This window comes from Nestor notabilis, unplaced genomic scaffold, assembly GCF_000696875.1.
Source record: "Nestor notabilis isolate BGI_N333 unplaced genomic scaffold, ASM69687v1 scaffold15464, whole genome shotgun sequence".
NCBI classification, from domain to species: domain Eukaryota; kingdom Metazoa; phylum Chordata; class Aves; order Psittaciformes; family Psittacidae; genus Nestor; species Nestor notabilis.
The window spans coordinates 38,682-53,584 of NW_009925330.1; the positions used below are offsets into that span (position 1 = coordinate 38,682).

A 14,903-nucleotide genomic window follows, 5' to 3' on the forward strand; every position below is an offset into this window, starting at 1 on the left:
ACCCTTTTAAGACCAACTTTTCTGGCTTTTAAGCTGTCTGTAGTGAGGTTAAGAAGTTCCTTGACACAGCTGAAGAGGATCTGAGCCTCCATGTATTACCCTTCCCCTTTTCTGTCCATCAGTGAGCCAGGAACAAATTCGTATTTCTAAATGGAGCATGGGAAAGTGTGCAAGCTGAGTATCACCAAGAAGAAATTGTAGTGAGATCTTCGTAACAGTGGTATCAAGGAGCAGGCACCAATCATCACAAAGAACAGAAAGGCAACAATCACCCCAAACTTTTAAAGTGTTTTCCTTGTCTGCAATCCTCATAAATTTTAAAAAGAAACACCCATTTAGCTGTTTTCACTGCTGGCTGATATTTCAGCCAGCAGTGAAAAAAAGAAACTAGAGAATAGGTCAGAGGAATTTGGAGCTTAAAGGATAGAGCCTGGTATTAAGAAATTTTGTTCCTAAACATGGTTGTGACATCAGCTGTCTATGACTCAGAAGAGCTGCTGATATTCTCCATGACAAACTTCCTATCTGAGTAGAAGAGGTTAATACAACACAACTTGTTCTACGTTATTTTTATAAAACACTCAGATTCTTGACAGATGACTGTGGAACAGTGCTAAATATTTCCGCAGACTAGTGACCATTTGGTAGGCAGGGCTCTAATCTGATGGCCTCTGCCACTGACGTCGTCTCCACACTTTCATTCAAGTTGCTTCAGTCTTCATGTGTTTCCAGCATGGTCTCTTTTAAAATAGCAGTATTTTTCTTTAGCGGGCTATCTTACGTTGACTAAGCCTCCTTTTTTCCTGAGGAATATCTAGATTTATTAACCCCATCACAAATGAACCCAAGAGACCTGTTTCAATAAGGAATGGAAAGTGTGCATACCAAAACACTGGCTTGTCATTATCATACTTTTTATTATTACTGTCCTTATGATTATCAGAAAATATTTTCTTGTATATGCTATGCCATCCCAGTGGGGGCAGCTACCACCTTGATGGATGACAACTGCCTTTAATTGCCTTTGCTTTGAACAAACGATGACCCTTTGAAACCCAAGGATGGGAGAGAAGCTGTGTTTTGCAGAACCAGCACCAGCAGCTTCCAGTGGTCTCCAGTCTAGTCACCCCAGCTGAGAGAACGTGCAAGCGCTGTGGCCAGCAACTTCAAAGCTCTGTTTTGTTTCTATGTGATGTAAATTCCTTAAACAGGCAAAACCACTGGCTGCTTAAAAAAAAAAATAAAAATCATTAGTCTGCACATTTATGTGCTTAGGTAATCAAGAAATACCGCATTATTGTTCCTTGGACATTCTGAGAAGCTTTACCTCAATAGGGCATGAAACACGCATTATTCACAAGGCTGTCTTTAAAGCCAAATGTGTGAGAAGGGATTCCGGTGAAAACGTGCTGAAGCTTACATGCCATCTAGGGATGTGGGTGACTGCACAGCTGCCTTGAAAGGCACCTAAGAAAATCTGTATTCATCTCAGTTTACTGTATATTCAGCTCAGTTTACTGTATATTCAGCTCAGTTTACTCGGTCCATGGACTCCTCTCCCAAATTGCACAGGATGAGGACAGTGCTATGCATGGGAATACTGGGAAGTGAATTTAACAAACAAATTGAAAACAAGTGAAGACACACTATTTGTTTTAAGAGCTCCATAAATCTCAGACATGCTTAACTAGGAGTAGAATATGAACAGCACTGGTATCAACAGGGAATTTTGTAATGGTCAAATGACTGGAGAGCCTTCCAAATGAAACATTCACTAGGGCCTTCCAAGCAGATCAGGTTACTAAAGTATTTTTGAGGGAGTATTTGGAGGCAATATGAGGAAAACGTTTCTGTGTAGAATTCTGTGCAGAATTCTGTGCTTGTGTTCAGGTAATAAATAGAAAGGAAACAATGGGCTGTGTTGACCATGAATCTGTGCCAAAGGCTGGAAATACTAAATAATCCAATTTATGGTTCCTTTGGTAAGTCTATCTGGAAAAGGAACTCTGGGCTTTGAACTATTTCACTGATTCAGCTGAGATTCAGCAGAGTGGACAGAAATCCTGTGGATGTCACCCCAAGGTTCAGCCCCAGAGATGCACTTTTAGCCTGGGCTCCAGCACTGTGTCTGGGTCGCGGTGTGAACATGCCCTTATGGAGTGTGCTGTAGCCTGCCAAACCAAGACAAACAGGTTCTGGAGTCCTGACATTGCTATGCTGAAAGAGTGCTTCACAAGGCAGTGCTGTTTGTTCCAAAAGGCAAAATGTCAATGGATGGCAATACAGGTACGAGAGAGCTCTGCGCCCCAAAATCTTATTCTCTATCATGTAAAAAGATGCTGTGATCCACAATACAGGGCTTCAAATCTGTGATCTTCTTCCCCTGTCTCTTAGTCCATAATTAAGAACAGCCTTGCAAATATCTCAGGTCAGACACCCCTGTGCCTTCCTGCTTAACACACCTTCAGCTGAAGAAGAGTTGTGTGTGAAGACATTCGTTCAATCCAAAAAGCTTATTTCCATTACAATGCAAATTAAGCGTTAGACTTTCTGGCAACCTTGTGAAATGGTAGATCATTGCATCATCTGAAGCTGGATATGTTGCGGTAATAGGCTGTGAAACATGATCATAGAGACGTATTTCCAAATTCTAGAAGACATTTCCTAGGCATTTTTATCAAAACTAGTAATAATCCTTCCTAATTCTACACAGCATCCACATCCCCTTTTCATGTGGATAAAGCCGTAGCAAAGCCAAGTGTTATGCTTGTTATTGCTGCAAAATTATTCTTTCCTTGTTACTAACATATATATTTTAGTTTTCCAAAGCGGATTTTAGGAGTGCTGGGCTTCTCACAAATACTGTTTGCTTATTTAAGTGGAGAAATACTTCTCAGTCTTTCTTTTAAAAACAGTGTTTGAAAAATTGCAAAGCCTATGCAGGAAGATACATGGAAAAATGCAAGATCAGGCAAGCAGAACCCTGTGAGCCTGACGGCTTTGACAGGGAACAATAGCATTGTATTCTAGCATGCTATAATTTAAGCATTTTTTTCCTGGCATAATTCTCCTTTCATAAGAGGCCGCTTTTTCAGCACCAACACATATGACATTCCAAATCTCCTCATTGTCTCAGTACCAGCACATACGTAGCCACGTTGGTGAAGTTTTATACTTTGCTCTAGAACAACCGTGTTTTATGGGGCAGCAGCAGAAGCATTATGTGTATTCTGCTCACTGTCTATACCATAGTCACAAAAGCAGAGAAATGCTATGATTTGTATATTACAATTTTTTCATTTTCAAGAAGGGCCCACAGCCTATTAAGCACGAAGCTCTTACTATGAGGAGAAAAAAGCAATCTTTAAACAAGACTCAGAGAACAGAAAGAAAAGGCTTCTTTCTGCCACACGGCTTGGACAACTGTAAAAACTAAAAAAGCTGACAAAACTAACAGACAGTACCGAAGGAAAGGGGGCAAACTAGGGAAATCAGCCTCCATCTGTACCTGGAGGCAGAGGAATGGAAGGCATACAGTTGTCGTGTAGTAACTCTTTCTCTCAAACAGGAGGCAGTGTGGTCTGCTACAAACTCCAGAGCAAGAACCGGGACCATGTGCTTGTTTCCGAGCTTCAAAGCTCCCTGCTGAGTATCTTTCTACAATAACCTTGTCTTAGTTCTCGTTTCTGGAGAATTCTGGATGAAAAACAGTAGGTAAGGGCTGTGAAAAATAAGCAGTGATATCTGGGTTGTGTTGTAAAGTGTACCATTCATTATTTCAGGAAGAAACTCTAACGAGGACCTTTATTTGGGAACCCCTCAATGGCCATTACTGGACTTATCCCCTCCTTTGTAGCCTTTAAAGAGCAAAAAATGCTTATCCACACTACTGAGCCCAGAAGCAGCCCATGAGAATAACATGAATTGAAACCCAAATGAATCTGGTAGGACCCAAAATGTAAAACTTCATTAAGAACTATCTAACCACAATCACTTCTAGAGAAGCTCTTAAGCAGTCCCACCAAGGAGGTAATAACCCATAACACGAAAAAGTACAAGAGCAATTCCTAATGCAGTTTGGAATCCATGTGTGAAGAGCTTAACACAGCAGAGAAATACATTAATCGTTGTTCTACAGAGGAGGCATTTTTCAAGGAGTGTTTAACCAGGGACCAGTTAGGAGCAATGCCAAACTACTTTCATACTAATTGAATAGACCAATTTTGGAGCATGCTTTTATTCTGTAAAATGCACTCAAAAATTATCAGGAGCATTTCTTCTCACTGTAGAAGACGGATTCTCTGGACTATGCTTTATTTTCTGAAGTTTCCTGGAAAGAGTTTCGTGGAATGTGAGATCATTTCTTCATTTCTCCCATGGGACAGCCACATGCGCAAGTACACACACACACAAATAATAATGAAGAAAAAGTGTGATGTCTCTAATGTAGAAACAGAAAGGCTGCTCCTCGTGCGTACTTTCATGTGTGCACGTAGAGGAAATGAAACTAAGCAAACAAAGCTGTGTTCACAAAAAAAGCTGAGAGGGCTTCCTCTCCTACGTGGTGGCAAAGGAGGGACTGGAGACAACAGCTACGCGGTCCCCCCCCAGCATCCAGGAGGCTCACGCTGGTTACCCATTAATCCCTTTCATGCATTTTCCCCTCTCCCTGTAGCGAAACTCCCGGTGCACACCAGAGAGCCAAATTGTTTCGTCTGTCCCAGGCAAGCCCAGATGTGGATGCAGTGCCACCCAGGTGCCCTCAGTGGCCGGGGGGGAGGGGAGGTGCTGGGTGGCTGCTGGCTCCTCTTACGTTTGTTTTGTTAGATCAGCAAGAGTGGGCTTCCATGACCCGGCTCTCCCCGCTTCCCCGGGCGGGTTTTTGCTGTGCCTTCAGTTCTGTCCCTCCTCCCCCACTTCCTCCTCCTCCTCCCCACTCGCGGAGCGCCCCTCCTCCGGGGCTGCCACCCCTCCTTTTCCCCTCCTCTTGCACAGTCAGAGCCTTGAAAACTTGTTAAAAGCTCTCCCAGTGTTCCAAGTTAGAAAAAACTTTTACGAGGTATCAGCAGTTTTGTTTCATTAGTGGGGAAGGAAGGATGAAAAATACAAAGCAGCAGTAGACTTTTAAAGTTTAAATAGACAGGTCTGAGTGCCTGAACGTGCTCTTCCATTTTACTTTAACCCTCCAAAGAAGTATTCTGATCCAGTTTCACTGCTGATCAGCAAGGGTAAGTTGAAAAGTTTTCCTTTTTCATCTTCTTGTGTATCACTTTTTTTCTGAAAACTTTTTTTTTTTTTTTGGATATTTTTATCCCAAGCATTTTGTGTTACTGCGCTGGTGGCTGAACTTGTTTTAAAATATACATCTCTAAAAGCGTGAGTTCTCTTAAAGTGCTAAGCTCAAACTTGCAGTTCTTTGCTTTCTTTTGTCGTCTTTCTGTACGGTTCTTCAGCTCATACAACTTACAGCCTTGTTCCACCTATGGAGGAACTGCGGGGAAGCTGCGGCTGCAGGGCTGAGCTGGAGACTTGTTGCTGGTGTTTGAGTGAAATCCCTCCTCTGCCCTTCTTTCTCTCAGGATAAATGAGCTCCTTTAAAGACAAAAACTCGAGGTGCGCCTCAGCGCCTCGCTGGTACCGAAGTTGCATCGAAAGTCAGCCACACGGAGACCTTGTCCTGAGTGCGCCCCATTTCTGCCCAGCACATCTTGCTTTCTTATGGAAATCCTGATTGATGCCTACTAGTTTGTGCGAGCAAGGTTCTTAATTAGGTGCTTTGTTAAATGCTGCAGCTACTACAGTGGTGGCTTGCACGTGGTCTTCCTGATAGGTTTTCCTCTCTTCTTTTAAAATAGAAGTGATAAAATCCAGACATGGGTTATGGATTTTTAACCTGGTTTGTATATAGTTACTCTGTTTTAGCAACCTCGGTGAGGGATTTTAGAGAAGGAATGTGAGATACCATGATACGCCTTACCACGCTGGCAAAGTCTGTGGAAGTCATGGATAGATGTAAATGAAAGTTGTCTAGGAGGAACTTGAAAGAATATCCACAATATGTGTCATAATCCCAATATGACACATTCCCTTTATATTACCTTGAAGGCTTAAATACCAAAATGCAGAGGAAAAAAATGCTCGAGTGGCATCTCTTGGCGAACTAAGAAGGTTTTTACGTTGCAAGACCTGGAGTGATTTCTTACAGCAGTTGTTGCCTGCTGCTAGCCAGTAGTTAAAGAGCCACACGAGGAGACAGGAAAAAGCCTTCATCTGAAAGACAGACGAAGCACAGAGTATATCTTATCAAGTAACACATTCTCCTTTCAGGCAAGAATATTGTGTGCTTATGTGTGTCCTCACATTTTGCCTTTAGATAATTAGCAAGCCTCATTAAGTGGCATATTTTTCCGAGGAGTTCCTTTCCGTTTTTGTATGTGAGATTTATGACAAAAACTCCTGGTAATGGGGACATAAATGGGCTATGGGCACCTATGTGCCCAGCTTCTATCTGTGCGTGTGTATGCACACAGGGAGCAAGTTGGAGAACTCACGTGAAACTTTCATCCTGCCGTTTGTAACATCTGGACAGCACACTACACTGCAGAATTTAAGACTCTAGTCTTTGGGATGTTTACTGAAGTGTTTCCTTCAGAAACTTCAAAGCCAAACACTGGCACTGACCCATGATACCTAACAAGCATACAAATGGGAGAAGGGTGAGCAGCGGGCTGGGTTCGGGGGAGAGAAGAGACGGATTTGATTTGCGACATGAATCTGAGCGCTTATATACTCAGGAGCGCAAACAGATTCAACACTGTAATGCTATCCCAGGTCTCATATTACGCAAGTCCAAAAGATTATTTCTGTTTGTCTCTGAAATGAACATTGGTTTAGGCCAAGGATTCCTGTGGGCATAAGGAAGGTTAGATGACATTGAGCAATCTGTTTCATCAGATACGTTGCTGACTTTCCTCCAGTCTCTGGTATCTCTTCCCCATGTTGCCTGCTGAATTTATCTTGTGTGGAGGCACCTGGGCTGTAGTTCATGCCACATGTATGTTTCAGAAATCCAGGTTTCAAAATCCACAGGCAGGAGCATAAAGAAGGCCGGAGATGCCCTCAGGGAATTGAACGTTTCTTCTTTCAAAGCAGGTGAGGGGAGGGATGAACCCGGGCAGTAACATACAGGGTAGACCTGACTTGTACAACTAGGGAATACCTAAAAAAGTGCTTACAGTTGCTTTTGCAACTACGCCTTAGAATTACATTAAGTGTAGAGGGTACAAGATGAGAGAGGCAAAGGCTATGGGTAGATAGATCCACTAGCAGCCGACACCAGCAATACTAGCAGACAACGAAAAAAACACGGTTGTGACACTTTAAATCCCAGTTACTGCAACCATTTAGCACGTAATCTTTGTCCAGGGGATGAAAAGAACTGACGCTCATCTGCAGACCTACAAATGAACTGCACCTTTCCAGGGGAATGTCTGGAAGACATTCACTGATACTTGCAATGTTTCAGAAAACTAGTCTGCACTGTTCCAACCCATCCAACCCCATCAGTTGTACATCTTAGCTGCTTTCTCTGCAGTGCTGGTTGCTTTGGGGAAATACTCAAGCTGATTGATGTTCAAGGTCCAGAATCTTCTCTTCTGTTGGCTATTTATGTGTGGGTGAGCATTAATAAAAAGGTAGGAAAGATTGAAAAAAATCCAAAACTTTGGCCTGTTTCCCAACTGCTTCAGCTGCACAATCCCATTTTAGATCCCACTGTAACCCTTACCTCTCTTCCATCCGCTAGCATATGACCTTCTAACACTGTAGTCAGACCTGGGCATGTTACCACAGCACTGAGTTTGCATTATTCTTCCTGGAAAATATGAACCAGATGACATGATGAATACCATCCATAAAAAATAGTTCTAGAATTTCTTAATTGCAGCTTACAAATCAAATTTCTTATGTATGTGGTCATCCAAAACCCATGCAGATGACTGCTGTTATATCTCCTGCTGCTTTATGGCTTTTTTTCCCCATCTTTACCCACACACAGTAGGACCTGGGAGAAATCCATCTTTGAGAGAGTTTACTGGGCTGGCATTCGCCTGTTACAGAAAAAGGTTATAATGGTGTAAAGTAATAGACAGTAAGAACTCATGAAATGCACATATTCATCATGAGCTGTATCCTTAAATTCCTGAAGTAGCGAAATTGTATCAATTGGTCAATCAACCTGTGTCCTTCAGGAGACTCATTTAAGGTATTTGGAAGTGTTAAAAGAAGTTTAAGTCCAGAATGCTGAAGAACTATTTTTAAAGGTTGTCTTCCATCCATTTCAAACTATTTTCAAAGCTAGAATACTTAAATAATTGTTTGATACAAACTTCTTTTTATACTTAGTAAACAGATACTGTAATCAGCTAATAAAAATGGTCTTTCAGTGCCCTGAAAGTAAACAAGTTAGAGCCGATGAATGAATTTTCTCTACAACAAAACAGAGTACTGTGTTTCATAAAGCAATAGAATCCACTTAAGCAAAGGAATAGTATATTTGTGCCACCACAAGGTGATCTGATTAACAGCACAATGTTTTCAATTGATGTGGGGTTTTTTATCACTGGCAGAGGCCAGCATGTAACCGATCTCTTTAAGAAAAAGTTGCTTTCCAAAACTATATGAGTAATTCAAGCATGGAATGTTTCCTCCTGTAGTTTATATTGCCAGAGGACATAAATGAAACTTAGCAATTTTGCATGCTGAAGCAAATTAAAAAATAGGTAGTAAATTCTCAAAATATTGCAGGTGTGGGATTAAGTAGGTCAAAAATGAAGTAAATCATGTTGCATTAATGGACCAGAGTGGAGTGTAATTAAAAAACAAACCACACGTACTGCCTAGAAATAACACGTCCTCTGTTTTCTTAATCAAACTTACAATCTGAAATAACATTTAGACAGAAAAAAATATGTTGAGTCTGAGGAAAGTCTGTTAATGCAGTAGTTTCAAATCATTGCAGAGCTGACTAATTAAATCAAGAAGCTGTTACTTGGAAAAAGGCTTCTTCTGTCCATCTCCACGACATGGAGCAAATAGCTTCCCTTTAAAACAAACTTCACATGTTGTATAGTTACAGGCTGTTCTCTGTTTTAACAATCCCAGCCTGAGGAGGAACGTGGTCACATTTCACTCCAGCCTTTCCAGAGACCTCCACGCTCGTGCGCCTGACTCCTTCTCTGCCACCAGATCCCATAAAGACACGCTCGCCTTCTCTGGGGAGGGTGAAAGCTGGGGATGGCTGAAGGGGTGTGTCAGAGATAAACATGCTGCCTACTCGCCCAGCGGCAGTAGAGGCATACAGATTTAAAAGTCTGAAGGAGGCCTGACCCTTTGATGGGGCTTCATCCATTTGAAGAGCTAATTGCATGGGGAAGGGTCTGCAGGCTGCAGTAGGTAAACTTCAGAGCAAGCTGAGTAAGCAGACTGAGGAAATGGCCCTGGGATATTTTTCAGGGGTTAAAGATAATTGTCATCTCTGAGCTATCAGAATGAGTACTTTAAGCACTTGTCTCCCATTACTCTCCCAGGCTCCTTCCGATGGCAGGAACGGTGTGTTTTTATTTGGCATCTATTGTTATGCTTGAGCTTGCCAGACTTATAATCATGTGTTTCCAGTGACTCACTGCTTCTTGAAAGCAAATCTCCTTGGTGCTAAAATTTCCTATTTTATGAATTATCCAAAAAGGGCTTTTTTTTTCTATATATGACCTTCACTAGGGAATATATCCATGATGTGGTGGGAAGGAAATCATTTGGACGATATCAGAACTATTAATACCAGGAAGGGATTACTCAGCATGCATGGAACAAATACTTATACCCAGCAGCATGTACTTCAAAAGGAAAACTTTGTGATTATTTTTCCTTTTAAGTACCCCATTTCACATACTTGTTCATGCGGGGCAAGTTAAAACTTAAGTTTTTAATGCAGTTAAGATTACCTTTCTCCAGTTGATAAAAGTCCTGTAGTGAACTTTAGTTTTCCTAGGAAGCTAGAATATAAAGCAAAACACTTCATTTCTTTTCTATCATCATGTGTATTGCTAGATATCCCCAAGAAGCTGCCTGTGTCCCAGAAATGCGCACTTTAAAACTCAAGTGGAGAGAGACAATTTAAACTTGCAGTGTTCCACACTTGGAATGCAAACTGCACGCCAGGAGTTGCTTTAAAAACAGAAAGAGCTCATTTACCTTTTTTTCCTCGCTAAATCTTTTTTCCTTTCAAAACAAAGTGAAGGAATTTAAATACAAAAAGATGCAAATACAAAGCCGAAACTCTGATGAATTGGGCAAGCCACAGATAAACAGGAAACCAGTTCCTCCAATATAGTAACATGAGCCTCGCTGCTCTTCGTGTATTTACTGGTTTTGGTTCATAAAACTGTAGGTAAAGAATTCTAACTTTGATCTCTGTGCTGCAAATACTAATGTATAAACTGTATATAGATACCAAATTTTTTTCTTAAATTCAGTATACTATAAACTTGGCATCACTAGGAGCTATACTCTTAAATTATTGCATATAATATAGTGATAACGCAAGAGCTCAGTTTAATGTTGCTGTAGGAAATATAGCACACATCTTGCAAGGATAAAATTTTAGGTACCCGACCCTGGCATAAACTTGATACAACCTTTTGTATTTAGGTTATGTGATGGTTTGTTTTCTTACTTTTTTAAAGAGTAAACATAAAAATTACTGTGAGTGATGCACACTAAAAGGGACAAATCCTTAATGTGTTCTTAGCATATTCAGGCCGTGCCACTATGCAGTTCCACACCCTGCTTCACCAGTGTGTCACAGCTGCTTTCTGCCTGAGGCAGGTATAAATCATGGAACTGAGGCTGCCACCAAGGAAGCTGGGGGTTGTTATGATCTTCTTGAAAACAGGAGTGAAATTAGAAACCTCTTTTTTCATTGTGCTCTGAGACATTGTGTGTTACTTTCTCTTTTTCGTTTTCCCTGACTTTCCACTCTACCTGCAGACTAAGTAAGTTGCTCTTCAGAGCACATAAAACACATGAATTAAAACAAAGCTGACATCACTGCTCTATTACTATTGATCGGTGATTCAGTGTATCAAAGGTATTAAAGCTTAACCATCGCCTCTTTTTTTTCCTCCTATGTGTCCTTCTTTAGCCAGCATCCTGTGAAGATGGGTGATTGGAGTGCCTTGGGAAAACTTCTTGACAAGGTTCAAGCCTATTCTACTGCAGGAGGGAAAGTGTGGCTGTCTGTCCTCTTTATTTTCCGAATCTTGCTCTTAGGGACAGCAGTCGAATCTGCTTGGGGAGATGAACAGTCTGCTTTCCGGTGTAACACTCAACAGCCTGGTTGTGAGAATGTCTGCTATGACAAGTCCTTCCCCATCTCCCATGTACGCTTCTGGGTTCTGCAGATCATATTTGTGTCTGTGCCTACTCTTTTGTACCTGGCACATGTGTTCTACGTGATGAGGAAAGAAGAGAAGCTGAACAAAAGAGAAGAAGAGCTCAAGGTGGTCCAAAATGATGGTGTGAATGTGGATATGCACCTCAAGCAAATAGAAATTAAGAAATTCAAGTATGGGATCGAAGAGCATGGCAAAGTGAAGATGCGTGGGGGACTGCTCCGTACTTATATCATCAGCATCCTGTTTAAATCTGTCTTCGAGGTGGCTTTCTTGCTGATACAATGGTACATTTATGGGTTTAGCCTGAATGCCATCTACACCTGTGAGAGAGATCCATGCCCGCACAGAGTGGACTGTTTCCTCTCCCGTCCAACTGAGAAAACCATCTTCATCCTCTTCATGCTGGTTGTGTCCTTGGTGTCTCTTGCCCTGAACATCATTGAGCTTTTCTACGTGTTTTTCAAGGGTGTCAAGGATCGTGTGAAAGGGAAAAACGACCCCTACTCCCACAGCGGTGCCATAAGCCCTTCCAAGGACTGTGGCTCCCCCAAATATGCTTACTACAATGGCTGCTCCTCACCAACAGCCCCCTTGTCTCCCATGTCTCCCCCAGGGTACAAGCTCGTGACCGGAGACAGGAACAATTCCTCCTGTCGTAACTACAATAAGCAAGCCAGCGAGCAAAACTGGGCCAACTACAGCGCGGAGCAGAACAGAATGGGGCAGGCTGGCAGCACCATCTCCAACTCGCACGCCCAGCCCTTCGATTTCTCTGATGAGCACCAGAACACTAAAAAACTGGCGTCGGGACACGAGCTGCAACCCCTCACCATTGTGGACCAGAGGCCTCCCAGCAGAGCCAGCAGCCGAGCCAGCAGCAGGCCTCGACCTGACGACCTGGAGATCTAAGCTTCTAGCTGCAGTACTTGCTCAACTATGAAATGACATGCATTGGATGATGCAGTCAGTGCTGATCTTGTTCCAGTGGAGGTGGTACTTAACAGTCTCAAGCAGAGGATTTTAACAATCATAAAAGCAAACAAGCGAACAAACTTTTAAAATACTTGCTGGTTTTTGGGGGGAATGTAGGGTTGGTGTGGGGTGGTACAGTACACATTGGTATTTAATGTAGCTGGTTTAAAGAATTTAAATACTAAAAAAAAAGAAAAAAAGAAAAAAGTAGTCAGTACTAAGGTAGGGGGGTGTTTTTTCTAGAAAGGCTGTAAATATCTGAGTGTATGTGTATGTGTGTAGTATCATGTTTGTTTCTAAAGAATCTTCTGTAATACTAAAACCCAATAATAACTGAACTCACATTTGTCAGGGTGAAGTGCTGCCTGAAGATGAAAACATTTTTCCTATTCAACAAGCAAAAAAGTCCAGGATTGCCTCTGATCATTTCCCTGTCAAGAACATTCCATTTCTTGGAAAGTGCACTTTGAAGGTAAACTTCCCAATGTGGTCCTCCAGGTTGTCCAAAGGCTCCTGTGTGGACAATCTACAGCCTTTAAATCATTCAACTCAAATTTCAGATACGGCCCACCAAGAAATGCTTTGGTCAGCTGCTTTTCCAGCTCTTCACGCAGGTAGATTTTGTGATGTGCGTAAGCGGGATGGCTCCACACTAGTAGAACCAGCAATCACACTCTCTTGCCCACAGCGATACTCGTGTCCTGCTGCTCATGTAAAGTCTAATTGGTATCATATAAAGCCCAGTTTGCTGCCACTCACAGATTTAAGCATTAAGACAGGCAAGCAACTGGCTTTAGTGAATTTTGTCACACCCTTACGTATGTTAAGGGTGTACATATGTGTGTGGATGTGGAGGTAAAGGTATACACAAAACACCTTCAGAAGCATACATTGGGAAGTAAACGCACACTGTTTTTTGCAGTTGACACTTGCTCATGGATATTGTGAAGATGTGGGCCACTATGGTGTTTACATTCTCTGATTCCTTCAATGCAAGTAAAGCACATGTCATGTTTTTTTAATTTTATAGAATATTTTCCACATATCCTAAATGGATGCTTTTTTAAAAAATAAAAAATCAAAAGGGCCTAATCCTGGATGTCTTGCTCTGGAAAATATTTTAAATCAGTGGGAGTTTTGCCTGAACAAAGGCTACAGGATCAAGCCCAGGATGTAGCGAACCAGGTTCTTGCTGGCATGAATGGTTTTCTTTTGTAGAACTTAGGGGTGGAAAAGACCCATTAGGTCATCTAGCCAATCTCCCTGATAGGTAATAATGATGCTTGAATGATAGAAGATGTAGTACTGTAAGCAAGCTTTAGTCTTTTATGTGAGAAACTTAGAAGAAATGCTTTGTGCTGGATTAATAATAAAATATGCCTACATGACTTTTGCAGCAACTGGTATTTTTCTTGTTCTGAATATTAACATTCACTGAACTGTAATGTCCACTCTGAGTTTGACAGGTCTTTCTAGATGGCTCTAGCAACTTTAGTGTTTACACTTAGATTTTGTTTGAAATGCAAGTGAAGTTGAAAGGATTTTTAAAGAGTACAATTCTAGCTAATTTATTTGAAATATATGCTAAGGAAATCTGCCAGTTTCTTCAAATGCATAGCCTCTTAGCTGAACACAGATTGACCAAGGAAATACATAGCTTGGTTTTGTTTTGCAGCAACACAGATAAATTGTTTCATTTAATGCATTATATTAATTTGTTTGACATTCCATGTTAAACTACTGTTGTGTTCAACTTCATTGCATGTATGCAGCCATACTCCATCGGATCATGTTGTCTGGAGAACATTAGTCAATAAAGTTTTAATTTAGTATAAATATGTTTTGTAATTGTATTTTACTATTTTATATGGACATATATCTTTTGTTTCAGTCTTGTAATCCAAACTCATTCCTCCCCTCTTCATTTCTCCCCAGTTGCACTGCATTTCAGCAGTATTCTTTATTTAATCCATCTGGATTTATTTTGAACTGAAATTTCACAGGACCAGATTCAGATACTCTCACAACACTGGAAAAAAAGCATTGTTTGTGCTGTGCCACTTCTGGAACAAAGTCATACTCAGCATGAACTACTGCAATTCAAATCTTACCATGAGCCTCAGAAACTATATATGTATTTGCAAACTATTATTAAAAAGGTAGTAGTAAGATACTATAACATATTCAAAGCAATTTTTATATATGGCCTATATTCAACCTTATGAAATCATTGCCTCTAGTTTACATTTCCCCATGTAATCAGATTTTTTGACTGACAGTTTCAATTTCTGGAATGAAATCATCATTCCTTCAGAGTCAATGCAAGAAAGGTACTGATTTTAATAAGGCTGGGGTTTCACATACTGTCTACTGCTTCACCATTTAGCTCCCTTTCACTAATGAAGACCTACAGTGCTTGGTTTTCCAGCATTTAACTGTAAAGGAAAGATAGCTCAACTCTTTATTTGAAAAATCAAA

At 41.1% G+C, this 14,903-nt stretch overlaps 1 protein-coding gene across 2 annotated transcripts; it reads left to right on the top strand.

Annotated features, from left to right (window-relative positions):
• Window positions 1-4,980: 4,980 nt before the first annotated feature.
• Window positions 4,981-14,263, top strand: GJA1 (gap junction protein, alpha 1, 43kDa). 2 transcript variants are annotated; one of them, XM_010013017.1, is made up of 2 exons: window positions 4,981-5,228; window positions 11,201-14,263. In XM_010013017.1, the coding sequence occupies exon 2, from the start codon at window positions 11,217-11,219 to the stop codon at window positions 12,360-12,362; it is 1,146 nt and encodes a 381-aa protein (XP_010011319.1). In that variant the 5' UTR covers window positions 4,981-5,228; window positions 11,201-11,216; the 3' UTR covers window positions 12,363-14,263. The 2 variants fall into 2 exon arrangements, with proteins under 2 accessions (XP_010011319.1, XP_010011321.1); XM_010013019.1 differs by having other exon boundaries at window positions 5,000-5,228; window positions 11,205-14,263.
• The last annotated feature ends 640 nt before the right edge of the window (window positions 14,264-14,903 follow it).